We start from the raw sequence: 27,881 nt of genomic DNA, 5'->3' as shown, positions 1-27,881 counted from the left end.
CCTTTCTGTGCCTCAGATCTTCACATGTAAATCATGTTTGACTTTGCTTACCTTACAAGGTGACTGCGGGCTACAGTGGGCAAGAGCTCTCACATGTCAGGAAGCATCCTGTCTGCTTTTCTGTCTCTCCTACATCATGCGTCTTTAAGAGAAAGTTCATAGGGTGGGAGAGAGTTCCAAAAAATCTTTCTCCAAATCAGGCTCTCAGAATTAACCCATAAAACGTCTCACTAGACCAGAGTCCTTTCTAGGACCAACGCTGTCTTAGGTGGCCCATCAAAAACCTTTTAAGAGATGCCTGCTTCCAATCACAAGACCGAGAAAGTCCTTCCACTCCCATGGCAACAGTCCAAGCCTGGACAATTCCCTAAACCGTACGGAAGGGGAGGTTGATTAACTCATTCCAGAGAATGACGACAACGCTCTCAGAGGTGAGCCAAAATCACGACAGCTTGCATGTTGGGGACCTGCTCTAGGTACTGCCAAATGGAAGAGTGAGTCTTTGACAGAGAAGCTTCACAAGGACAAGGAGAAAATCCGCAAAGTTTTGGTCGAAAGCATGGGCTGATGGGACAGAACGGCATCTGGAAGTGTCCCCAAGCAAAAACCTTTTGCTTCATGTTAGATTCCTCTTGCAGCAAGCTCACCCGCTGTATTTTGCCAAGACAGCCACAGTGCAGGAGAGGCCCAAAGTAGAAAGATACCACACGCACTATCAGAGCCCTCGGTCATGGGTCCCTGCAAAAACGAATCCAAAGACATGAGGAACAGCAGCCCCAAATCCTCCCTGCTCAAATACAGACAAGACCAGAAAGGTCGTGGAGAGACAAGAGGTGGGGGTTGGGCTAATCACGAGTTAATGGCTGAAAATGGAGTCCAGGACCAACCCAGCCATTCTCTAGAAGAAACACAAAAAATCAGTCATATATGCTAATTGCCAGACCTAAGAAAGGGCTCAGATAGCCAGGACAATAAATAAAACAAGTTATCCTTCAGTCTCCTTAGTTCTTCTAGATAAAATGTCTAGAATTAAGAAATGTGCATAGAAGAAAATGTGGCTCCTAATCAAGATAAAAAATAGAACTAGAACCAGAAATGACTGTTACTAAAACTGATTAAGAACTTACAACTATTATAAATATATTGTTTATATACACATAAATACATATGGGTGAAGAATTAAGTTATTTTGTGAGAGAAATGGAAACTCTCAAAAAAACAAATTAGTAGAAACCCTAAAACTGAATTTAAAAAAAAAAACAAAGAACAAAAGTGGCACTGAAAGGACCTAACACCAGATTTGGACACTCTGAGAGAAAAGATCGGTGACCTGGATGTGGATCAGTCGCCATTATCCAAACCGGGGCCGGAAAAGGATGGGGGCAGGGCTGCCAGAGAAGCACACAGGGGAACTCTGAGGGATAAAAACCTTCTGTCTCTGATCTCGGTGGTAGTGGCACGGGCGTACTTATTTGGCCAGAGCCATCAAACAGAGCACTTCAAATGGGTACCTCTTAGTGTATGTCTGTTGTCCCTTAAACCTTAATAAAGGTGGTTTTAAAAAGATGTAGAAACTGATCAGTGTTTCTGAAAGGTGAGTGTCCTGCTGGGCCAGTCACTGCACTCTGCCCTCAGATACGTTCCTCTGCCACCTGCTTCTCTCTGTGTCCTGGGGCAGCGAGCTCCCCCAGGCTGATTCTCAGGCTCCCAGACCTGACTGCCAGCTGCGAGCAGCCCATGCAGGACCAGGGCGGACAAGCAGCCGCTGGGCCAGGAAGAAGCAGCCGGAGAATGTTCTCCTGGTTTTGGTGTGTTTCATGTGGTGGCTGTAGCAACAGCTGCGTCTCTTCTGTAAACTTACCTGCCGACAGGCTGGCTTGTAATGCTTCCAAGGGATCCCGGCTCCTAGATTCTGATCAAATCACCTCTTTCCTGTGTCCCTCCAGCCAAAGGAGGGACGGCAGCAGCCTCCTGCCAATGTGAATTCTGAGGGGCCGCGGTTCCCTGTTTGGCTACTCAGCTCTGCCAACAACCGTGTAATCAATTGCATATAGTCAATTTCCTCTATTTTAAATACGGAGAGACGTTTCTGTTTCCTGATTAGATCGTGACAGAAACACACCTGCCCCAAGGAAGCAGGTGCCTTACTCTGGCCAGATGCCTCATATTTACATAAGGTGAAAGGAACAGTTAGAGGTAACCTGGGTTCGAGTGTGGACAATGCCCAGAGCCGAAGAGACACATGAATGAAGCAGAAAGGTTGTTGTCCGACTCTACAAACAGGACCTAGACATGTATCAGGGCAGAACCACTATTAAATCATCCCATCCATGCCCCCAGGATCACAACTTTTTCTAGTCTCCTGGGACCACCAAGCAACAGCTTTAAAGGCTGGGCTTTCCAGGGAAGCAGGGAAGCGGCAGGCCTGGATGGGGAGCTGGGCTCTTCTGAGGCTGGCTTTTCACAAAAGCAACAGGTGGTGAGGAGTACTCCCATCTGCACTCTTGGTCCTGATGACACACTCTCAGGGATCCCACGTGGCGAGATCCGCTTCCACTCTACGCCTTATTTGCAAGTTGCAGTAGAGACTAGGATGTGTTCACTCAAACCCCTTTATTATTCTTCCTGGGCCCTCAGCCAGAACACATTTCCCAACTTCCCTTGCAGTTAGGTTGGGCCATGAGCCTGAACTTTGGCCAATGAAACACGCTATCGAGTAACGAACCTCACTTCCTGCCTGGGCTCAGACAAACCTCTCTGGTTGAGTCAGAAAGTGGAAACAACCCACAAGGCCGTCGGCTGGCAAATGAATAAATGAAAGGGGTTCCAGCAGCGCGATCGAATACTATTCAGCCACAGAAATTTAGTACTGACACATGCTACAACGTGAGCAAACCCCGAAAACAGGATGCTCAGCGAAAGAAGCCAGCCAGAAGAGCTCTCTTATCATAGTATTCCATTCATACAAAGTGTCCAGAATAGGCAAATCCAGAGACAAAAAGCCAATGAGTGGTGTCCTAGGCCAGCGTGTGGGGCGTGGGGTAGGGAGTGACTGCTAACGGATCGCCAAGTAAAACTGTGGCTGTTGAGGGCTGGGGAGGGGAGTTGAGGGCTAATGGGGGACCAGTGGCTTGTAATGAGTTCAGGGTTTGGGGGGCAGGAAAGATGAAAATATTCTAAAATTGGTTGTGATGGTTACCCAACTCTGAATATACTAAGACCGCTGGTTTGTACTCTTTAAATGGGTGAATTGTATGGTGGGCGAATTAGGTCTCAGGAAAGCTGTTCCCACACCTCCCTGGCAATTCAGCATGGTCTCGCTCTTCTCATCAGCCGGCTTTAAGGACTTTAGGGACTGAAGGGAGGGCAGAGCGTCAAGATGGGAAGAGAGTGGACTGTCAATCACCTGGAGAAGAGACTGCCCGAGCACGATATGTCCACGCTGCAATGACGCATAAGTGAGTATAAACCTTCATCGTGTTAAGGCACTGAAACTGTCACACTACTTGTGAGAGCAGTTACCCTACCCTAACACACAGTTACCAAGAAGGCACAGGTTTCCTTGGTGATGCAGACCAGTTCCCCCCTGAGTTCGTGTCCTACCCCACTCTGACTGACACCTGGGATCCCACGCTAGGAAAATGCCCATCGCTGCTGACCTTGACCTGGCCTATGCAGCCCTTCACTTTTCTGGATTGCCGGCTTTGGGCCAAGCCCTACTGAGATGGTGGTATTACCAGTAATTCTGCTGTTATACTTTTCTGTAGACAACCTATGTAGGACTTAGATATTCTTGTTTTCGCACATATAAAGAAAAATTCAAGAGATCTGCCTTCTACTACACCAATCCCTTCACTCTAAGGACCCAGGTGTCACCATACAGATCTCCTCCCACTGTAGACCACGGCAGATCACAGAGTCATTCATTCATTCATTCATTCACCCATTCAATGAATACCTACTGAGCACCAACTCTGTGGGGGGCACAATGGTCATAGGCACGGGTAGACCATGGCTCCTGCCCCCAGCCCCAGATTTAGTCTAGTGGGAGGGATGATAAATATTCGAATGGAACCAGGAATATGAGTGCTACGAGGAAAAGAGCAGGTGCTATGAGAATGTGTAACAGCAAGGACGCTGCTTGCAGGTAATGGTACTTTATGCAACCCGACCTCTAAGGAAAGAGACATTGTGTTAGACCCTGAAGGAGCATCGGATTCGGTCTGGCAAGCAACGGACACTCCAGACTGAGGCAACACCCACGAGGAGAACAGCCTGCCCTTCTTATGAACTGAAGGCAGGGGAGGGTGGTGACAGGGCAGTGAACCAGGAAGAGCACAGGAGGCAAGGCAGGACCCAGGTCATGTGCGACCATTTCCATAATTTTACGCAAAGTTTCCTTGACTTCTCCTTGGAAGAACTCAGAAGCGATTCATGACACCTCACATTTTACTCCAAAGGGCCTTCTAGATTCCAGCTCTTCTTAAGAGGCCTTCCTCAGACACCATCGCTGAAGGTGATCTAACCCTGGGGTTGGGATTCTCCGTCAGGAAACAGAAGAACAACTCTCATTCATTTAGCCTCTTCTATGTGCCCGGCACGGTGCTAAGTTTTTGTACTTAAGATATTCTTAATTCTTAAAACCATCGCATTCCACATATGAGTGAAATCTTATGGTATTTGTCTTTCTCTGACTGAATTATTTTGCTTGGCATTACACTCTCTTCTCTAGTTCCATCCATGTCACTGCAAAGGGCAAGATTTCTTTTTGATGGCTGAGTAATAGTCCATTGCGTGCGCGCGTGTGTGCGCGCGCGCACACACACACACACACACCCTCATCTTTTTTATCCATTCATCTATTGATTCCATTCATCTATTGATGGACACGGAGGCTGCTTTCATAATTTGGCATGTGAGATAAGGCAAAAAAGAAAGAGAGAGAGGCAAGCCAAGAAAGAGACTCGTAACTCTAGAGACCACACTGCCGGTTACTGGGGTGGGAGGTGGATGGGGGAGACAGGTGACGGGGATGAAGGAGTGTGCTTGTCGTGATGGACACGGGGTGACGGATGGAAGCCTGAGATCATTGTCTTGTACACTCGAAACCCATACAACATTGTATGTTAGCTATACTGGAATTGCAGTTATAAAAACCCACCTCACTCATTACCATTATCCTCATTTCTTCCACGGCAATGCAGTCCACAGTTTTATGGGTTTTGAACAGCAGAGTGGTTTTTTTTTAATAATTTTTTTAAATAAACATATAATGTATTATTAGCCCCAGGGGTACAGGTCTGTGAATCGCCAGGTTTACACACTTCACAGCACTCACCATAGCGCATACCCTCCCCCCTGCAACCCTCAGTTTGTTTGTGAAATTAAAAGTCTCTTATGGGGGCACCTGGGTGGCTTAGTGGGTTAAGCCTCTGCCTTCGGCTCCGGTCATGATCTCAGGGTCCTGGGATCGAGCCCCACATCAGGCTCTCTGCTCAGCGGGGAACCTGCTTCCTCCCTTTCTCTATGCCTGCCTCTCTGCCTACTTGTGATCTCTGTCAAATAAATAAAATCTTTAAAAAAATAAATAAAAGACTCTTATGGTTTGTCTCCCTCCCAATCCCATCTTGTTTGATTCATTCTTTTCCTACCCACCAAGCCCCCCACATTGCATCTCCACTTCCTCATATCAGGGAGATCATATGACAGTTGTCCTTCTCTGATTGACTTATTTCGCTAAGCATGATACCCTCTAGTTCCATCCACGTGGTCACAAATGGCAAGATTTCATTTCTTTTGATGGCTGCATAGTATTCCATTGTGTATAGATACCAAATCTTCTTTATCCATTCATCTGTTGATGGACATCTAGGTTCTTTCCATAGTTTGGGTACTGGGGACATTGCTGCTATAAACATTCGGGCGCACGTGCCCCCTCGGATCACTACGTCTGTATCTTTAGGGTAAATACCCAGTAGTGCGGTTGCTGGGTCATAGGGTAGCTCTATTTTCAACTTTTTGAGGAACCTCCATGCTGTTTTGCAGAGTGGTTGCACCAGCTTGCATTCCCACCAGCAGTGTAGGAGGGTTCCTCTTTAGCAGAGTGGTTTTGAAGTATCTCTTAAACTGTTTAAGTGTGTGTGCATCCTGTGTGATTGTATTTTTCCATCACTCGTTAACTTTAGGAAACCCTCATGAGCGGTCTTCTTCAGCACAAAGGACTCCCCTGACACAGAAGTCAGGAGATGTGGGGACAAAAGGGAGAGAACCGAAGCAGGAATTGGTCAGAAAAGGAAGCTCTCTTGGGCCCAAGGAGGCTGGGGAGAGGACTGATGGAAGCAGTTTAAGTCCTTTGGGTTAAGTATTTCAAAAGCAAAAACATGTATTATTGGCAAGGCCACTGTTCAGAATGTATGGAGATGGTCTATTTCTCAGAAGAACATTGCAACTGGTCTTCTCGTATAAAAAATACATATCATGAAAGTGGCTTCAGCCTTCAGCTACCATCTATGCTCTCAGCATAGATGGCAGAGTAGAACATGTAAAAAGATGGCCCTACAGCTCCAAGAGGCCCAGGATTTCTTCTGGCTGTCCTTCCGGGAAACGGAAATAAGAGAAAGCTTTCTGGGCAGAGTTTCACAGATGATGCCGTGACATTACTAAACGAGTGTGTCCAGAGCACTGTGTGTCTCACTGATCGGCCGTTAGATCCTAGGCCCTTGCCTTTCTTTCTTTCTTTCTCCTAAAATGAAGGGTTTGGGGGTGCCTGGGCGGCTTAGTCATTAAGGGTCTGCCTTCAGCTCGGGTCATGATCCCAGGGTCCTGGGTTCGAGCCCCACATCAGGCTCCCTGCTCGGCGGGAAGCCTGCTTCTCCCTCTCCCACTGCACTTCCTTGTGTTCCTTCCTTCTCTCGCTTTGTCTCTGTCAAATAAATAAATGAAATCTTTTAAAAAATTAAAAAATAAAATAACATGAAGGGTGTGGACCAGATGACTACTTTTCAGTGCACAAGATTTGTGCTTCTCTTCACGGCCAGGAAAATGATCACACAAATGTGTGTTCCCCTTTTGCCACACAATTCTAGTGACCCGGAGACCGATACACTATACAAGTAGGGAGAGGTCATCATTTTGCTACTTCTGACTAGTACCCAATAAAGAATGGTCATAGAAATGCACAACTTAGGATGGCGAGATCGAACCATGAACAGAAACCGAAGAGACCCAGAAAAGGATGCTGGTGGCTACGGCAGGAACAAGGAGCCCACACGGCCCTCCTGAGGATGTGTGTCCCTCTACCCGGGCAAGGATGTGGCTGGACAGCCCCAGGGGCTAAGGGTGAGCCGACTGCTGGAGGTTCTGGAACAAGACTGCAGCCTCCCTGGCACCGGCTGGATTCTCTAACACTCATCGGTCGCCCCTGCACGCATTTCTAGGCACTACAGGGGACTTTCCTCTATCCCTCCCCTTATTTATAGAGCGACACATCAGATATTCCAACCAGCACATCATGCGTTCAGCCTCCCCTCCACAATCTGAGGAACTCAGGAAGGAGTTGTGTTTTGCTGGAGTTGGCAGTCTTGCCCCGAAGACGCAGGGAGTAGAATACGAGAACATAACTACTTTGTGCAGGCGAGTCGTGTTCCTAACCTTCTACTGTGATTCAAGTACTCTTCTTACAGACTAGCTTTCTGCCTGCTGCCTGGATCCCTGGTCAGGTTCTTCTGGCTGCGTACCTAATCAAGTCCTGGCTGTGAAAACAACAGCAAATCGAGGAAACTACTCCTACAGGATTCCACGCCACCGAGTGGCAAGCAGTTTCATGGCTCAAAGCAGACTTGAAGCAGCTTTGAACACGCTTCTGAATGCTCAAGCCAGCTTTTCTAGTCATGGACAGCCCTTGCCATCTGAGGCTCAAATGTCATTCATGACTACCAAGCTTTAATAACTAATTCACGGCCACGATCTGCTCCCCTTCCTAAGCAGTAAAGGTCACCTGCAATGCAGGAAAATCATCTGTCCGTCGCTATATTCCCCTTTATAGACAGAAGGTGATGCCATGAAGTTTCTCAAAACCGTACACAGTGCTGAAGTCGACTGTGAATATGGTGACACCTTGCCTGGACTGTAAGACAGAGCCGCTGTCTCCTCGGGGCCTAGGAGGAAGACAGCCTCCGTCCGAGAGCAACGTGGTTCCGGCGCGGGCATCCCAGCTACTCCGCTTCCAAACTGGAAAGGCGCTGGTCTTGGCATCACTTCATCCTGCCACACCCATTTCCCTTAGATACCAGTTTTCCATTTCACAAATTGGTTTTCTCTTTTATTGCATCGAGTGGATGGCAATTGGACTGTTCCGTTTCGACAATAGTTACCTCTACCCTGTTTGGGACAAGACACGGTGGCGATTCACTTCAATAGCCCTCTTCGTTTTTACTTAACAAACCATTTTTTTAAATAGCACTTATGGTGTGCCAGGCATTCTTCCAGGAAATGTCACCAGTGGTGACTCATTCAATCCTTATACATCGAAACGAATAGAAATCCTGTCACTGTTCGCCAGGATCCACCAGAGCAGGACGCCAGCTACGTACCCAACAGAAACGTGCCGTGCAGGTACACGAGCCACGCACGAGCCTCTCTGCAGCAGCACTGTTCTTCAGCACCCCAGACTGAGAACAAGCCCCAAGGAGAGCTCAGTTGTGGCCGATCTGTACAATGGACTATCCTGTAGCAACAGGAATCACCGAGCTGCTGACAAGCCAACAATGTGCATGCGACACCGAGTGAAGGAAACAGACGCAACAGAGTACGCTGTGATTCCACTTATATGAAGTTCCAGGACAGGAAAAATTCATCTATGTGGACAGCTGTTACGACCGCAGCTGCCTACGAAGGGGTGGGGATCGCCTGCAGAGGAGCACAAAGGAGCTCTCTGAGGGCGTAGACATGTTTTATATCGAGATGGGGTGGTGTTTACACGGTGCGTCCATTTATCAAAAGGCATCGAATTGTGTACTTAAGAGCTATGCATTTCACTGCGTGTACATCTTGCTTCGCTATCAAAGAGAGACGTGACGTCATGAGCATGAGGAGACTCCCAAAGCCACGGGAGCCTGAACACATGCGCTGTCCTGCCGATGCTGCCCGTGGCAAGCCCACAACGTGTAGCCCAATCCAGCTGCTGAAGCCAAGCCGGACTCTTGAGAGACCAGACGCAACAGTCCTCTCGCTCGGGTCACCTCCTATGCTCACTTTATTCACTCCCTGTGGAAGACATCAGCCACGGAAGGGAGATGGCAGGGCTAGAACATTCACGCACCAGGGATTTTGTGAGGTTCAACCTGGCCAACTCCTAGTTATCATCCTCCAAATCCACAGTAGCTGAGTTTGAAGGTGCACATGGCTGACCAGGTAAAGACTACATTTCCCAACTGCCCTTCTTGCAATGTGGGGTCACGTGACTGTGCTCTCATCAATGGAATGGGGGTAGAAGTGCCCCCCCCCCACCACCACATGCTAATTCTATATGCTTTAAAGGAAATTGTCCTGAGCTCTCAGTCTTTTCTCCCTTTGCACAGGCTGGAATACAGACCCGCAGTGACCTAGCTTCAACCAGAAGAGGATAACATTTTTGCAAATTCAAGAGCTACAAAATGGTCAAAAACCAGGTCCCCGAACAACTCCCGGAGCAGGGCTAAGCCACTCGTCCAGCCCACTCACTGCTACACTGCTAGGTGGGAGAGCAATTTCCGTCTTACTCAAACCACTGCACTCAGGGTCCCTTTGTTACAGCATCTTAACTAATACCAACCCCCGGCCCCTCGGCACACAACCTCTTGAGGCTCCTGATCTCCAGGCTGGAATTTCCACGTCTCACCAACTCCATCTAGCCCAGTATTTTGTCTTCCAAAGTTCATATTATACTAGTAAATGAAGAGAGCACCCTCTTCTATACTACAACAGTCATCTAGTTGCTTAAACTCACCCCGCACAGTCCACAAGATACTATCAACCCCTTATTTGGGCATAAGAGATCCTTTCAAGACACAGCCGCAGCCCCCGCACTTAGCCTCAGGGGCACGTGTGTGCTTCCCCCGCAAACTGTACTCTAGTGGCCCCAGACGTTCCCAGGAGGCCCGCTGCACACGAAGAACACTAGGCTCCCATTCCTGCTCTGGCCAAGGAGAACGGCCTCTTCGCCAGCCACATCCCACACTCTCTTCTGCACGTGAGATAATTCTTACCACGAATTCCAAACCCAACCCCCAGGGAAGATGCTTTAAAAGCCCCAGGTGGAAGGACTTCTTCCCTCTGCTAGGCTTCCACAGCATTTGGGGCAAACCCTCATCAAAGCATTTATTCTTCTGACCTCTAAGGCTTTAGTTACATGTCCGATCTCACGGCTGGAGTATATGTTCCAAACACAAAATCCCTGAACCCCAAGATCAGATGCCTTGCCCTTTTTCATAACCTTGGCCTTTTAGCACCCAATCTGGCTCAGACTCAGTGAGGGTAGAATGAAAGAAGAACTGGACAGGTAGCATGTTTCAAAATTCTATATGTCCACTCTCACTCTTACCTGTTCAATGCAAATGCATAGTGGAATTTAATATTATGCTGGTCAGCCAAGTCACACGTGGGCAGCATTTCCAAGGTCTCCACCAGCTTCACCATGGCGTCATAGTCCTGTTGACAAGAGGTCCCAAGGTGAGAAAATCAGGAGACAGACAGCTCTTCGCAGATTCTTCTGGACAGTTATCAACCTAAGACTGCCTCAGCATTTAAATACAAGCCTTTCCCTACAGAGAGAGCGTTTAGTGAAATTATTTATAGCCTGTAACACAATAGGAGTGAGATTAAAAAAAACAAACAACAAAAAACTCAAAATGAACGAGAGAGAAGGCCAGACCAAGAATCCCTGCTATCAGAGGCCACAAAAGGATCAAGGGGATGAAGCAAGGGAGTCCAGCAGCCCAGAAAAAGATCCCATGCCGTGAGCGCCAGAGAGTTAACAGCATGAGCAGGGCCGTGGGTTAAGGTAAGTGCGAGATAAACACACAGGAAATCTTACAGTCACTGAGCACGGGAAGAGGGCAAACACCCCAGGTCCTTCCCATTTGGCCACATATAATTGAATTCATCTAAACAAGGATTTTTCCACCTTGGCACTACTGACCTTTTGGGCTGGATCCTTCTCGCTTGTGGGGGCTGGCCTGGGCATTCTGGGAGGTTAAGCAGCACCTCCCCCTTGCCCCTGAGCCGTGAAAACCAACAAGGTCTCCAGGCACAGCCACAAGTCCTCTGGTTGAGAACCAGAGTTTTACACCGCATAATTACCCAGGGAAACATTGCTACTGTGTCTGTCTCAGCTGGGTCCCCTCTGAGCTGTGCCATCTGCTACCCTTTCGGCCAGGCTTCCAGTCACGGTGACTGGCCACCTCACCGCCAGCCAGACACAGTTCAGTGAGAAGAGCTGCCCACTGAGCTCCCGCACGCCTGTTCTGAGCTCAAGGAAAGGCGGCAGTGTATTCCAAGAAGCTTCTGGCTTACATCTGGGCCTGAGAGTCCTACCAAAGGAAGGTTATAAAAACAAGAGAGGCGTGAAGGCCAGGACAGAAGGAAGCCAGAAGCTCAGGGGAAGAAAGATTTCAAAAAAAGCTCATTTGCATTCTCTTGTCCCCTGGGCCATCAGTTGGTCATTGTCAAAATCCCTAATTGCATCTGCTATTAAAGTCAATTAGATGCACCTGTTTATCAGCAGGGCTCGCAGACCCCAGCAGTTGACTCTTCTTTGTTCAGGTCGTAACTGGGTGCCTCTCTCAATTTGATTTAAAGACCTGTTGTCAACAACCTCCAATATGGCTTTGTAGAATTCTGCACGGAAGGCACAGTGTCCTGCGTTCCCCCCCCCCCCCCCATCAAGGCATCCCTATAAATGGCTCGACAGCCTTTAACTTGGATGGAGGAAGCACTCCATTTCCTTCATGGTACCGCATCCCATAGACTCAGTCTCCAGCACTCCTCGTGAGGCCCCGGTGCTTGTTCTAGAGTGAACTTCTGCATGTCCTGGGTCCTAGATGCGCCTCTGCTACTCCTCCTCTCCCTGTCACTGATGGCCGGTGATCCCCGAAGAAGAAAATGACAAAGGCGTAAAGAAAGTAGCACAGAAGAGGGGCAAAGAGCAAGGACAACATTGCCTCAGTTGAATCTTGACTTTGTTAACTGCTGTGTGAACTTGAACTTGGACAACTTAACTTCTCTGTGCCTCATTTGTAAAACGGGGATAATCAGAGTATTCATCCCATAAGCTTGGGGAGAGGATGAAGTGAATGAGGATTTGCCAAGAGCTTGAAACAAGGTTTCACCTCAAGTGCATCTAAACTGTTAAAACTGTTAAACTGATTCTAAGCTCCTGTTATCGAGCCGTACAGTGAATGAGGTTTGGCCAGAGTGGCTGTCTGATGTGACAAAACCTCCAATGTTACTAGCACAGCAGATGCGCTAGGGGACCTATGACCCGGCCACATACCTCTTTTGTCTACAAACAAGGCAGCTAACCACCGCCTGGTAGAAGAGTGCTCCCCGTGAGGACTTAATTCTCTGGCCAAGGAAGCACTCTGCACACGCCAGCCTCCGGGAAGCGGGCTCGTACCTGGATGTCGCGGTAGGACAGCAGCAAATTCACGATGATGTCCGCGGTCAGAACCTCGGTGTTGTCCAAGCGAAGTCTGATCCGAGCCAGCTCCTTTGCCAGTTCGTCACCCTGGTATTTCTCCCGAGCTCTCCGGATGTCGTTTAATAAGGTTTCTTTGTAGTAAGCGCTGGAGAGGGAAGTAGGACAACTTCTGGGCGCATCTACCTGCATCTGGGACTCTGTTTCCTTCAGCGGCTCAAAGCACCTTGGTTCTTAAAACCACGACAGAGCTGGACACACGGGGGCCTCGCCCAGGCCCGAGCCTCCCCGCACCAGCAGAGACAGGAGACAGGTTCTACCTGCTAGTCACGGTCTGTGACAACCGACCACTCCACATCAACAAATGCAGCTCGTTAGGACCTTGGAAGTACTTTCCAAGCTGACCGCTGTCAATCTATCAGGGATCCCCACCTAGAAATCACAAAGCTTTTTCCACTCGGCCGAGAGCCAGAAACTGGGCGTGTCCTTGAGCAAATCCTAGAGGCTGTGCCTGGAAGCCTTTGGACAACCTCCCTCCGCCTGTCACTCCCACTCGCCGCTCATTTTCAACTGCCAGAAAGCTTTTCTAACATAAAACACAACTTCCTTCCTGGGAGCTTCTAGATGACGATAATAATAGCGATACATAAAAACATCTAAAGCGGCTCAAATCCACACCGCAATCTCTCACCGTAGCCTCTCAGAGAAGCAATGCTGGTATCTGGTACTTGGTTTAAAACCTTCACAAATGATCCAATTTGGTGTAGAGAGGCCAACTTGCAATGACCAAGAATGGATTTAAATATGGGCCTACTTTCCAAGTAATGTTTTAATGGAGACCAGACACTGCCAAGCAGTAATCTACCATCAACCGGTTAAGTGGTTAAGAGGACTTTGCTGTAGAGAGAAAAACTAAGCTGTTCATGAGAAAAAGGGGGCAGGCTCGTCATGATCTCAGGGTTGTGGGACGGAGCCCCATGTCGCATCAGGCTCTGTGCTCAGTGGACAGTCTGCTTAAGACTCTCTCTCCCTCTCCCACCCACCCTGTCTCTCTCTAAAAGAAAGAAACCTTAAAAAAAAAAGAGCAAGCTCAATTTAACAGTCTTCAGAGAAAGACAAATACTTAAGAAGGAATGTTATGTACCTTTAATAGTTTTAAAATGATGCCAAGTAAATGTGAATGCTCAAAATAGGACCCCGATTAACATTTAAAGAAGGAAGTCGTGCCCCACAGAAAGAACTCGGACATCAAATGATCAGTGCGTTACCTTTTTTTTTTTTTTTTTTTTTTTTTTACTTTGTTTGTCTACTGCTTATCAATCCAAAGAGCAAATAGGCGGATTCTGCCAGTGTTTAAAATTCTCTCAGTCTTAGGAGTCATTAAGTTGGGTGACAGCCACTGTCCATTTGGTGGATGATAAAGGCATCAAAGATATGAAAGCATTATTAATTTAGCCTGACAAGTGAAAAGTTAGACTTTAGTGTTGTTTTCAAAGCTAATTCTGAAAACTAGTTTTAATGAACTGAGAAACCTCACAAGAGCTAGAACTTGTAGGTAAATAAACAAAACACTGACTCGGGGATATCACCGATGTAGCACACATGCAGCCGTTTCTGCCCGTGGTAATGAGGAAGGACACTGCTAACTGATGTGACCTTGGAAATGGCTTCAAACCCCTCTTCAGCACAAGGCTACAGGTGGCCTTTACCCATCTAGAAGAGCTGACCCCTGAGCGAAAAAATTATCTGTCATCCCTCTTCCAGATGTTTTAAACCAGAAGCCCTGCGTACCCTCTCACTAAGCATTCAAGGGGCGGAAGTGACCAACAGGTATTTCAAGCCCTTTGAAATCACACCACATCAAAACGGGTGTTTTCCTGCTGACAACAAATGCACGTTTCATGAAAAACGAACGTGAGCCCACTTCTTACAAGGCCTTGCTCGGATGGCAGACTCGAGCCAGCCCATTTCCTCATCAGACCTGAAAAGCTAATATTTGAAGAGCTTCCTCCCCAAATGTCACTAAAATGCTCATTGTGAGGCAAGGTGGGTCCGTGTCAGGCTCTGCACGAACGCGCCACTGCAGGTCCCCTGTCTGCTGTCCGCACGAGCACTGGGTCACCAAGACCTCGGTTTCTCGTCTCGTTTCCCCATGAAGGGGCGTAGGAGAGACTCTGTGTCCAAGCAAGAGATGACAGGATAGTCAAGGAACAGGCTGTTAGCAAGCGTGTACCTCAGACCAACACGACAGTGACACGTCACAGCGGGGGAAGCCACCGTCCGAGCCACAGTGGGATGAGGGGGCCTTTCCATTTAAAGCCAGTCCATCCAGGGCTCTGGATTCTCATTGGTCTTGGAAGGACAGATCCTTCTTGTGACATCACTTAAATGAAATCCTTAAACCTGGCTGTGAGGACGATGACTGGGTCCTTCGGTCTAGTGGATAACCTCGGGCCTCCAACTCTGAGAACCAGAACACCTTCAAGTCCAGCCTCTCGAGCACGGAGGCTCAGACAGGGGAGCGGACGGCCAGGAGGCTGCTGAGTGCGGCATCGTCTGACCGAGGACTCAGACCCAGACCTGCCCGCCTCTGAATGAGTGTTCCCCACCTTCTCCACAAAGGACAAAATCTGCAAAGAACACATCCCAAGACATCCTGAGGTCAGGACGTCCTGTGGCTTGACTCAACGCGAGACCCTCATGATCCCAGTGACCTTGCTGAGTCATTTTAACCACCGCCAACAGCTGCACGGGGTTGGGGACAGGGGGAGACAAAATCCTGTTTGGAAAGGATGTTAAAACACGGAATCTCAGGGTTGAAAGAGCATAAAAACAGTGACTTCGTGTCCTTATTTTCTAGATGAGAAAACAGCTACACAGAATTCTCTATCAAGGTCGCGCAGGGAGCTGGGTGGGGCCAGACTCGGGCTCAGCCCTCACCTGCTAAAACTCCACTTCTATTCTCTTTAAGGCCCAACTTAGCGAGGTAGCAAGGAACAACAGCCGAGTCCAGGGGCACTTAGAACGGACTGGCCGGGGTTCCCCATTCTCTGGGCATTACGGTCTCCTACGAGTCCACTGCCTCCACAAACGTGAAGGGAAAATTCCAGCAAAGCTCCCAGGGTTGCTGACTGCGAACGGGCATTACCATGAGGTCACGTGGATGTCCTTGAGGAGGCTAATAAACCTGTCCACCAGGGGCACACACAGCGGACCCAGGATGGTGTCCCAGTTGGGCTGCATGTACTCGGAGGCGCGCCTCTGGGCGTCACTCTCGCAGCAAAAATAATCCGCGCACGGTGTCACGATGTACGGGATGAAATAGTAATTGCCACTAGATGCCTGGAAAACAGAAACAGAAATGCGTCACAAAGTCTTCGATGCAGGAGCACAGCCGTGGATTTGGGCAGGCGGAAACTGGTAGGTCAGGGAAGGAGAAAGCGCTAGAGAATGAATCACAGCGTGTGCGACCAAAACAAGGAATCTTCTAGGCACAAGACCGGAAGCCCCGCAAGCCCACAAGCCCGAACACAAAAATTTGGTTTCGGAGGTTGAACTGATCTGTGTAGGTCTCTGAACTTCCCTGGCAGAGCTTTTAGGGTTTTTAAGTCATGGAAATGATGTAATTTCACCACATGTCCCCCCCACCCCCCACCCCATAACAGGGAGCTTGAACCCATTGATAAGCAAGAACAGCATGGGAAAGGCAGATCTTTCTTTCAGCATGGATGGCAAAGCCCTGTTGCTGGACCACTGAACCACAAGTGAACAATTATAACACTTTGTTGAGTAAAAATGGTCTTGCGGGGAACAGATATCAATAAATATGACTAATCCTGGAGATGTTTTAAAAAAGGATGCTAACGTTTTATTATGCCAACTACTGCTCAGGTAAAACAGTATCTTTTCTTCTAAGAACTAATTACAATTTGACTATGAATCACAATCCTTTGCAAAGCATAAACACTGCAATTTTCATGCTGAATTTTTAGCACATCTGAAAGATTAAAATACATTCTTACAGAACATTCTTTTATCAGTCAAGCTTTTGTCTACACTGCCACAAAAAGCAACTAGCTTAAAATTCCAGACTTTTTAACTCCTAGCTCTTTGCTTCATTTTCAACAATGTCTATGATGCCAGATATATTTCATCTGATTTCTCTTTAATTTTTTTAAACTCAGTCAGTGGAATTATCTCAGGGTTTTAGATTAATATAGCCAGAACCTTGGGAAGCACGTTCTCTCCAAAAACAAGAGACCACATAAGGAAGATAGCTTCTTCTCAATTAGAAAGAAATTCAGTAATTACAGAAAACACAATCAGAATGCTGCCATCTCAGATCAAACAGAAGCTGTGGGAAAACCAGCACCACTGGGGAGCTCATCTCAAATACCCACGTGACCTAGGCTTGTAAGTTTTCCTTGTGAATGAGATTTGTTTACAGAACAGGCAGCACGCCTATTTCCACCTGAAGCCCAACTAACAACTTGTCCTGTAACTCTCTCTTGTACCCTGTCGGGCCTCTCTACGTCCTACTGAGACATGGTTGTTAGGCCCTAAAATATTTCATTAAGAAAAAATCACTCATGCTGCTCCATTCAAACGTATTTCACACTGGGTCGGCAAACTTGCTCCGTGAAAAACCAGTCGGGAAGGACTGGGCATTCCGTGGGCCAGTCTCTGTGGCAACCACTCAACTCGCCCATCAGAGCAGCAGAGCCCCTGAGACAACATGTGATCACGTGAGCAGAACTACGTCCCCACCAAAGTTTATTTATGGACACAACTGCATTTCATATTCTCACATGTCCTGAGATACTTTTCATCTTCTGACTTTTCCCCATCATTTAAATAAACATGCAAGAAGCACTCGGAACTGACTGGTCACACGAAAACAGGTGGCAGCCCTTACCTTACATTAAGCTCCATGATGTACTATTATTCCTGTATTCTTATTCCTGAAAACAGGATTTTCTGAGAATACTTACCCAGAAGAGCAGCTGGAGACTATCCCTGTGGGCACCAGATATTGGGGTTAAACCCCTCAAAATACAGATACCAGTGTTTTATAAAGAGAAGTGGCAAAAATTCAGGTGTGTGGGCGCTAACTGGGGTCAGGGAGAAAATTGCAGCTACTTCCCAGAAATCACTGGGAACTGCCTGAACCAGGGGAACAAAGTTCCCTTCCTGGTATTATCTTCAAATTCTCAAAGACAGACTCGTACTGTCCAGCAAAGTAAGGTTTGGGTAGGTTAGAGACAAATTTCTCCATCTATAATACAAAGCCATGTTATTGAAGTAAATTCAATGCCTTTTATGCAATCAGAAGGTTAAACTGCTTGTTTTTCCACAGGCAATAGGCTGAGTTTATGATAAAAACCTTCTGATTGCAGACAGAGGAAGACTGTGTGCATCAGTGAGGTCTAGAAGGTCAAATATCTGTGCAAAAGCGGAGTTTATTTTTTTCAAAAAGTTAGAGCTAGATTGGGGCTGGGGTGGGGTGGGGTGGGGTGAGAAGCTTCTCAGATTACCGCCCCAGAAGAAGAGCCCTAATCGGCCAAAAAAATTAACATTTAAAGTCTCTATGAATTGTCTGATGAGCATACAGCAAGTAGAGACACATTCAAGAAAACCAACTTATCTTGGTAAGAACATTGGATAATCTGCTCCTCCCCTATCCTCCAGCCCAGAGTGACAGAAATGCTACCCTCGTTGGGGACAGGCAAGAAGGGGCTCCCTTTTATTCCACAAGCTCTAGTCTAGGGTGATAGTTTCTCTCTCCTTGGCCAGGCTACCAACACTGTCATTCACCACAGCCCAGGCTGGAGCAGCTCTGTTCCAGGCAAGTGTGGTCAAGAGGACCAGTGGGCTCAGTGGGTTAAGTGGCTCCCTTCAAGTCAGGTCATGGTCCTGGGGTCCCAGGATCGAGTCTCACACTGGGCTCCATGCTCAGCAGGGAGCCTGCTTCTCCCACTGCTTGTGCTCTAGATCTCTCGATCTCAGACAAATAAACTCTTTTAAAGAGAGAGAGACAGAGAGAACCAGAGTTCCATTTCCCTGCCCAGTTCCCACATGTAGGCAAAATAGGCCCAAAACTGGGCCCTGATCATCTTTTGTCCCAGATTACAAGGAGTAAAGGTTCCCTATCAGGAGAGGCAAAGCTGAGAAGATTGGGGGCTGCCACTGTTGTGCGGCACCTCCCCCCAGAGCAGGTGGGAGTCAGGCTGTATCCCCCACCGCCCCCTCTGGAGCAGGGGTTCGGAGGCTCTGCCTGGGGCTAGAGGCATCCTGTAAGAACAGATAGCTCTGCGGCCCTCCAGAAGTGGACCAGAGGACCCACAACACAGGAAGGCCCACCTTACGGGCACCATCACAAACCAGGGAGATTCCCGTGGCAGGAAATGAAGAAGTCGGTAATTCAAGACGGCAATAGGTCGAAGGCAGACCAGCTCATTTCTCAAAGAGCAACAGGGTGGACAGAGCTAAGAAGAGCCTTCCGGAGGTCAGACAGAACCCTGAAGACGGGCCTTGATGGCTGCCCCTGCCAAGGAGCCCCACTTTAATGATCTCAGGCTGTGGAAAGCTCACATGCCAGGACATAGTCAGAAACACAGTCATGAACTGACAGCTCGGGTCTATTCTTCACACAGGAAGAATGCAACCCCCGTCACCCCTGAGTGGGGGTGGGAGGGTCAGGGCGGTTGTGTACATGCCCAGCGCTGTGCCCGCCAAGGAGTGGCACCAGAGGCGGCAAAAAGACTTCCCTGAACTAGTGTCATCAAGTCACTCAACAAACTGGCCAGCAACAGAAACGAGCTCCACAGACGGGAGGGAAAGAGCTCAGTATCTAGAGTTGCTATATTGCATTATCTAAAATGTCCACTTTTCAGGGCACCTGGGTGGCTCAGTCATTAAGCCTCTGCCTTCGGCTCAGGTCATGATCCCAGGGTCCTGGGATGGAGCCCCGTGTCGGGCTCCCTGCTCAATGCGGAGTCTGCTTCTCCCTCTCCGCCTGCCTGCTTGCCCCTTTTTGTGCTTACTCTCTCAAATAAATAAAATCTTTTTTAAAAAACATTTTATTTATTTATTTGACAGAGAGAGAGATCACAAGTAGGCAGAGAGGCAGGCAGAGAGAGAGAGAGGAGGAAGCAGGCTCCCGCCAGAGCAGAGAGCCCGATGTGGGGCTCGATCCCAGGACCCTGAGATCATGACCTGAGCTGAAGGCAGACGCTTAACTCACTGAGCCACCCAGGCACCCCTAAAATCTTTTTTTCAAAGATTATATTTATTTATTTGACACACAGAGAGAGACAGCGAGAGAGGGAACACAAGCAGGGGGAGTGGGAGAGGGAGAAGCAGGCATCATGCTGGGCAAGGAGCCTGATGTGGGGCTCGAACCCAGGACCCTGGGATCACGACCAGAGCTGAAAGCAGACCTTAACAACTGAGCCACCCAGGTGCCCCTCAAATAAATAAAATCTTTTTTAAAAAAATAAATTGTCTGCTTTTCAATGAAAAAGAAACAGAACATGCCAAGGAACAGGACAGTATGATCCATGCATAGGAAAAACAGCAGGTGACAGCATCTGACTTTGGAAGGCCCCAGATGCTGGACTTAGGAAACAAAGACAGGACAACAGCTATTATAAAGATGCTCCAGGAACTAAAGGACACATGAAATGCTGACAGAATTAAAGGTATGATGACGCTATCTCATCAAATAGTAAGTATCGGGGAAGAGACAGAAGTCACAAAAAAGAAGCAAATGGGATTTCTGGTGTTCAAAAGTACACGTAACCAAAATCAAAAATTCACTGAAGGGACCCGACAGGAAAATCTGCGTGGAAGAAAGAATCAGCCAACTTGCACAGAGACCAACAGTGTATGTAATCTGAGGAACAGAGAGAAGAAAGAATGAAGAAGGAGGCAAGAAACTCAGAGAAATCTGGGACAGCCTCCAGGGCACCAACATAGACACGTCCTATTATGGGAGTGCCCTAAGGACAGGAGAGAAAGGAGCAGAAAAATATCTAAAGAGATAATTCCTGAAAACTTCTTAAACATGAGTAAATGAATCTACATAGCCAAGAAATGTAAGGAACTTCCCCCTGGATAAACTGAGAGATCCATACCCAGATAAGCACCAGTCAGCATTTTCAAAGACAAAAATCTTGAAAGGAGCAAGAAAAAAAGGTCTTAGCACATACAAGGGAACGTCAATTAAATCAACAGCGGACTTGCCCTTGGAATTAGTGAAGCCAGAAGGCGGCAGGATGACATACTCAAAAGGGTGAAAGACAAAATAAGTCAGCCAGAAGCTTCTATCTCGCAAGCTAGATTTTCAGAATGAAGGTGAAATGAAGACATTTTCAGAGCAACAACCATGGAGATCATTTGATCCTAGAAGACCCATCTTACGAAAGCTACTAAAGCAAGTTCTTCAGGCTGAAAGCGAGTGACACCAGACACTAATTCTAATTCACTTGACAAAAACAAATAATGCCAGTAAAGGAACAGATAGGATTGCCAATTCTTTCTTAACTGATTTTAAAGACAACTGCGTGAGGCGATGTACGTAATCCTATGTTGGGGACTGTACCACCCGGCAATAGGATTTATCTGACACCAACAGTACAAGAGATGCCGGTGGAAATAAGGCGGTACTGGCCCAAGGAAAGGGCCCCATTTGTTACCTGGAATCCACAGAAACCAACCAAAAGAACCAGAAATGGTCAACGGAAATGTTACTATAACCAACTCTATCAATGGATACCTTTTTCTTGTCTTCTCTCAGCTTAAAAGACAGAACATTATAGAGAGCAACGATCCTGACAAAAAGATTTCCCGACATTACAATTAAATAACCTCGTGTCTCCCCAAAAGGCAGTTAAGTGAAGGGCCAAGAATCCCAGCTCTTTGGATACAAGTATCACAGGTCTTAAAACTCTTTACAGGGCGCCTGGGTGGCTTAAGCCTCTGCCTTTGGCTCAGGTCATGATCCTGGAGTCCTGGGATCGAGTCCTGCATTGGGCTTTCTGCTCAGCAGGGGGCCTGCTTCCTCCTCTCTTTCTCTCTGCCTACTTGTGATCTCTGTCAAATAAATAAATAAAATCTTAATAAATAAATAAATAAAATCTTAAAAAAAAAAAAACCTCTTTCCAAAAGGAACATTTCCTCTGAAATCTTGTAGACCGTCCTTCTCCAGCAAAGCGCATTCCTTGCAAATAGCACGAGAGTGAACTCTGTCCCCATCCTCCTCAAGTCCTCAGTAATGAGGTGTGAAGAAATAAGACTTTGACGAATAAATCCTGGCGCCCGCAGGCAAAGTGAGAGCGGCAGAGGCTCGTGAAGACCTGCCGGCAGCCAGGAGGGGACCCGATGCTTTGGGCAAACGTTCAGCCCAGCCACCGTCAGAGAAAAACGAAGAGAAAGAGAGGGGATACGTGACCTCTGCAAACAACTGAGCGAGCTGAATGGACAGGACAGAGGAGACAGCAGGAATCTGGAGGCTTGGCAAAGCAAAAATGCTCCCTTTGAGAAAATCTCTCATGAAGTGTACAAGAGTTTAAGAAATTTTACAGAAAGCAATCGGGACTAATGGCTACATTTACAAAAGCAATTCATAAACTTCCAAATGAAAGCACAGGCTTTTGAGGGCAGTTCTTTTGTTCTTACAAAGGAGAAGAATAGGCCCAAACATCTTCAAATGATGGGGCACATTCAGACTTTTGTTGGTGGGGAGACCAGAAATTAAAAAGAAAAACATTGATTAGCATAACACATGTCCAATAGCGAACCCAGCTTGTATATTTGTAATTGTTACATTTATAAATGGAAACATCCCAGGAATCCAGCTTTTTAAAACACATTCAACAAGGGCAGCTTAGTTTCCTACATAATGGGGCAATAGAACGAATACGCCAGGCCCATTAATATGTAAACCCTTATTCCAAACACTCTTCAAGTACCTCCAAAAGGAAGATTCTGATACAGTAAAGTTAGGTCAGAGAGCAGAGTAAAAGCCACTGGTCTCGGACCCTGGGAGGTTAGGGAGTGGAGGAGTCTGTCCTCCAAAGTCTTCGGTTCCTAACTTAGCGATGGAGAGTTCTAGAACTGCTGCCACGCCACGTATAGATTCACCACCGTGAACAGATTGTCCTACAGCACCAGCAAGTTAAGGAATAAGTGTTTAAGAGGCTCTCATTATAAAAGTTTGATTATACAGTCTTGAATGTCATAATTTTTCCCCTCTGCCAGTCACCGATTTTATTTTTTACGTTTTTATTTCAATTCCAGTAGGTAACGTACAGTGTCAGGGTCAGGAGTACGATCTGGTGAGACTGAACACTTCCACGGTCGAACGCGGTAACTTTTAATGCTTGACGAATACACCACATGAGACGATTTATCGTGCACTAAACCCTTCCCTTGTTATTTAAGCCTGTTCCGAGAAGCTTCTTACTGTACACAGAGACGAACACCCTTGCCTCTTTACACTGTGGTCTTTTCCCATGAATGAAATGGCCAGAGTCAGGGTGAGATTCTCAGTACCTACGAGCCGCTGTCACAAAGGACGGAGCAATTTACATCTCACCCATAGGGCATGGACGCATGTCTGTTTCACCGTCATCTCCGCAGAGCTGGGTAGTGGGTTGTTGTTGGTTTTTTTTCCCCATTGGTTGAGTTAGGGGAAGACGAAATGCCACATTAAGCACTGAGATAGGAAGTACCACGTCTGTTTGAGCACAGCGAGATGCTGGAGAACCGGGACAGCCAAGGACTGAATCCCAGCTCCATTCCACAGCAGATGAATGACCCTGGGCTGTGTACTTATGCATCCAAATCTCAGTGGCCTCATCTTTAAAATGAGGACAATACTACAGTCAGGTGAGAGAGGCCTCATGGCCAGGGTGCATAGCGGGCATGCAGTAAGTATTAGCTATGTTCAGTGGTTCTAGACTGGACCAGGAGTTCTGACCCTGGAGTCTAGTAATCCTTGGGAGCCTGTGAACTTAAATGAGAGAAAAATCACCTCTTTGTCACCATTTCCTTTTAACCGAAACATAACATTGCCTTCCATTAAGAATGTAGGTAACACTTCTTAGTTTTAGCAGGACCTGGGACTTTGTCACTCAGAGAAATCATAGAATTTTTCACATCACATTACACTTCCTGCAGAGAGATCTCAAATAACTTTCATACCCATTACTACTCCAAAGTCATGAGCTTTTTCAGACCTGCTCTTTGATCTAATTATTGGAGACATTAATAAAGCAGTACATAGACTACAACTTTATGTTTAAAGAGTTTACTGATTTGGCAGAGAGAAAATGAGCCGTGGGCAGAGGCAGAGGGAGAGGCAGACTCTCTGCCGAGCAGGGAGGCTGATGTGGGTCTCCATCACAGGACCCTGGGATCGCGACCCGAGCCGAAGGAGGACGCTTAACTGACTGAGCCCCTCCAGGCACCATTCCTAAATTACAACTTTAAAACATATTTTCATAACTATGTTCCAGTGTAATTGGTCACTTTTGCAATCCTTTGTATATTTGAGCATTTTAAGATCTATTCTGAGAAGGGATCTACAGGCTCCTCCAGAAGGACAAGGGGTCCCAAAGTTCTCCGAAATCTACAAGCCCCTGCCCTGGACCCCAGCACATGTTTCACACAGAACCCCGCCACCCACAGGAGTTTCTCCAGGGGGCTTCACCTCTGAAGTCTTCCAGGAGTGACAGCAAAAATCCCCCTCCACGAACAGCAGCTTGGGGTCTCCAGAACCACCCAGGAGAGCAGAGCACGCTGTTTTTTTTTTTTTTTTTAAAGACTTTAAAAAAATTTATGTATTTATTTATTTGACAGACAGAGACCACATGGAGGCAGAGAGGCAGGCAGAGAGAGAGGAGGAAGCAGGCTCCACGCTGAGCAGAGAGCCGGATGCGGGGCTCGATCTCAGGACCCTGAGATCATGACCTGAGCTAAAGGCAGAGGCTCTAACCCACTGAGCCACCCAGGCGCCCCTCACTCATCAGATTAAAGGGAAAAATAATTTCCATGCCTCTGAGCCTTAGAGATACAGTGCTCAATCTCGGGGCATATAGGATTTATAAATTCCTCAGATCAAAGGATTATAATGTGGCAGACACTCAGACACACACAGAGACACTCCCCCCACTTCAAGGTAGGAGGCGCTGCTACTGCCATCCAGAAGCCCCTCCATGGCAGACCGTACCCCACCCAGAGTCACACACTTCCCGGTGAGGGCTGGATATGGGACCTCTCATCCCGACTCAGAACAACTCGGAAAGCCCATTCAAACGCCAGAGCCCCCCATGGGGTGAGCCAAGTCCATCGCTGAGCCTACATCCCAACTTCATTTCTCTCTGCCCGGTCCTGCTTCCTTCCTGCCTGCCTCTTCCTCAGCCTTGATCCCATGGGCGCACCTCAATGCCTCTCCTGCGCACTCCACTCAGCTCAGCCTCACAGCCTACCTCCAGGGGGGACCAAGCTGCCAAATACAACGTTAACTCTGAAGGTCTGATTGTTTTTTGCAAAGGAAAATTTAAACCGTTAAAGGACCCCTATGGACTATGTACACTAATAACAAACTACCAGGAAGTTTCAAGGTTTAATAGATAAAGTCATCTCTTGGATTGGCTACATTTTCATTCCTGTTCCTATAGAGGCTCAACCTTGATCTTTCATCATCTGAACAGGTTTTCTGAAGTGATAAGATGTGGGAAATGGCCGTCTTTGATATCTGTATAGCAGAAGGAAAGAACATAGGATGAAAACAGATGAAAAGAAGGCAAAAGAGAAGCACCTGTTATGGAACCTGGACCAGAAGCTGCACCACGTGGGGGAGGGGAAGGCGGGGAACCAGGACCGCGGATGAAAAAGGTGATGAATACCGAGTAAGGCCTAGAACTGGAATTAAAATAACCCCATGTTAGCTACACTGGAATTAAAATTTAAACCTTAATAAAAAACTGAATTATGAAGTGCAGTGCATTAGGTGTAAAACATTTTTATGAAAGCTGTTTCTTATAAAAATCTATCCTGGGGTGCCTGGCTGGCTCAGCCAGTAGAGCACAGGGCTTTTGATCTTAGAGGTGTGAGTTCAAGCCCCATGTTGGGTGTAAGGGCTTATTTTAAATAAATAGACTTAAAAAAAATCTATCCTGGAAAGGAAATTAAGAAAATGATTTTATTTACAAGAGTGTGCAAGTGAATAAAATATCCAGGAATAAATTTAATCAAGAAAGCGAAAAGCTTATACAGTGAAAACTATAAAACAATGCTGAACTAAATGAAAAAGGACCTAAAGATACAGAAAGGCACGCTGTGTTCTTGGGAAGGCAACCTTGTTACAAGGTCAAAATCACTCACTATGCATATATAGGCAATCTCTATCAAAATTCCAACGGTCTGTTTTGTAGCAATGCAAAAGCCAACTCTCAAATACAGAATTCCAAGGGGACCCAGACGGCCAAAACGATGTTGACAAAGTAGGGGGAACCAGATTTCCTAACTTCAAAACTTACTATAAAACTACAGGAATCAGGGCGCCTGGGTGGCTCAGTGCGTTAAGCCTCTGCCTTCAGCTCAGGTCATGATCTCAGGGTTCTGGGATCGAGCCCCACATCGGGCTCTCTGCTCGGCAGGGAGCCTGCTTCCGCCTCTCTCTCTGCTTACTTGTGATCTCTCTGTCTTTCTCTGTGTCAAATAAATAAATAAAATCTTAAAAAAAAACCCTGCAGGAGTCAAAACAGCATGACCCTGGAGCAAGAGTAAACATATGGATCAATGGAAGAGAATTTATTTTATTTTATTTTTTAAAGATTATTCATTTATTTATTTGACAGATAGAGGCCACAAGTAGGCAGAGAGGCAGGCAGAGACAGAGAGAGATGGAAGCAGGCACCCCGCTGAGCAGAGAGCCCAAACGTGGGGCTCGATCCCAGGACCCTGGAATCATGACCCGAGCCGAAGGCAGAGGCCTCAACCCACTGAGCCACCCGGGCGCCCCAATGGAAGAGAATTTAAAGTCCAGAAGCAAACACTTACACTTATGATCAATTGATTTCGACAAGGGCGCCAAGATAATTCATCAGGGAATGAAAAATCTTTTTAAGAAAAGGTGCTGGGGCGACTGGATGTCCACATGCAAAAGAAAGAAGCTGGACCCCTAGCTTACACCAGATACAAAAACTAACTCAAAATTCATCAGAGACCCATAAGAGCCAAAACTCTAAAACTTTAATTAATTTTCTAATTTTTTAAAATTCCAGAGTGATTAACATACAATGTCCTATTAGTTTCAAGTGTCCAATAGAGTGAGCTTTCAGAAAGAGAACACAGGAGTAATTCTTTGTGGCCCTGCGTTAGGCTAAGAGTTCCTAGACACAACGTCAAAAGCACGACCCATAGAAGAACTGAGAAAGTCTCTGATAAGGGCTTTGCTTCCAGAATACACAGGAACTCTTACAACTCTCTAATAAGACAAAAAGAAAAAAAAAAAACAATTAAAAATGAGCCGAAGATTCTAATGAACAGCTCACCCAAGAAGACTACGAGTGGCTAACAGGCACGTGGAAAGATGCTCAGCATCACGCCCGGCGAGTGGATGCAGACAGACAGACAGACCACACCAAGTACTGGAGAGGATGAGAAGAGCCCAGACCGCCGTTGCCGGCCGAAATGGAAAAAGGCTGTAGCCACTCTCTGTATCCTCTTGGTAGTTTCTCTGCAAGTTAAACATTTATTTACCTGATGATCCAGCAAATCTGCTCCTGGGTATTTTACCCAAGAGGAACCAAGACGTAGTTCCACACAAAGACCTGGACCTGAGTGTTTAGAACAACATTATTCGCAATAACCGAAAAGTGGAAACAGACCAGGTGCCCCCCCAACTTCTTTAGGGCTCACAAGTATTCTGTCGTGTCACAAGTAGCCCATGTCTCATCTGGGTCAACTTTTTGTGTAGTTATTCAGAGAGACAACACAGGGAATACCCATCCGAGAGGATGACGACTTGGCAGTACAAAGGAAATACCGCCACGGGCTACCGAAAGGCTGAGCCCCAGAAACCTCAGATGAAGTGAAAAAAATTAGACACAAAAGACCATGTTACCGAATGGTTCCATTTATAGGAAAAACTGTGGAGAGGTCCGTCTGTAAGACAAAGCGGACCGGTGGTTCTCTGGGG

At 47.1% G+C, this 27,881-nt stretch overlaps 1 protein-coding gene across 3 annotated transcripts in view; it reads right to left on the bottom strand.

Annotated features, from left to right (window-relative positions):
• Positions 1–27,881, bottom strand: part of MAP3K15 (mitogen-activated protein kinase kinase kinase 15) — a 115,753-nt gene that overhangs the window by 61,143 nt on the left and 26,729 nt on the right. For all 3 annotated transcript variants that reach the window (XM_059385745.1, XM_059385743.1, XM_059385744.1), the window contains exons 4-6: positions 15,822–16,015; positions 12,653–12,821; positions 10,580–10,686 (exon numbers count right to left, since the gene is read on the bottom strand). In XM_059385745.1, coding sequence (XP_059241728.1) covers positions 10,580–10,686; positions 12,653–12,821; positions 15,822–16,015 — 470 coding nt within the window. The remainder of the gene's footprint in view (positions 1–10,579; positions 10,687–12,652; positions 12,822–15,821; positions 16,016–27,881) is intronic.

Source organism: Mustela nigripes, chromosome X, assembly GCF_022355385.1.
Source record: "Mustela nigripes isolate SB6536 chromosome X, MUSNIG.SB6536, whole genome shotgun sequence".
Lineage (NCBI taxonomy): Eukaryota > Metazoa > Chordata > Mammalia > Carnivora > Mustelidae > Mustela > Mustela nigripes.
The sequence above is the reverse complement of the archived record's forward strand: the minus strand, read 5'-3'. Positions and strand labels throughout refer to the sequence as shown.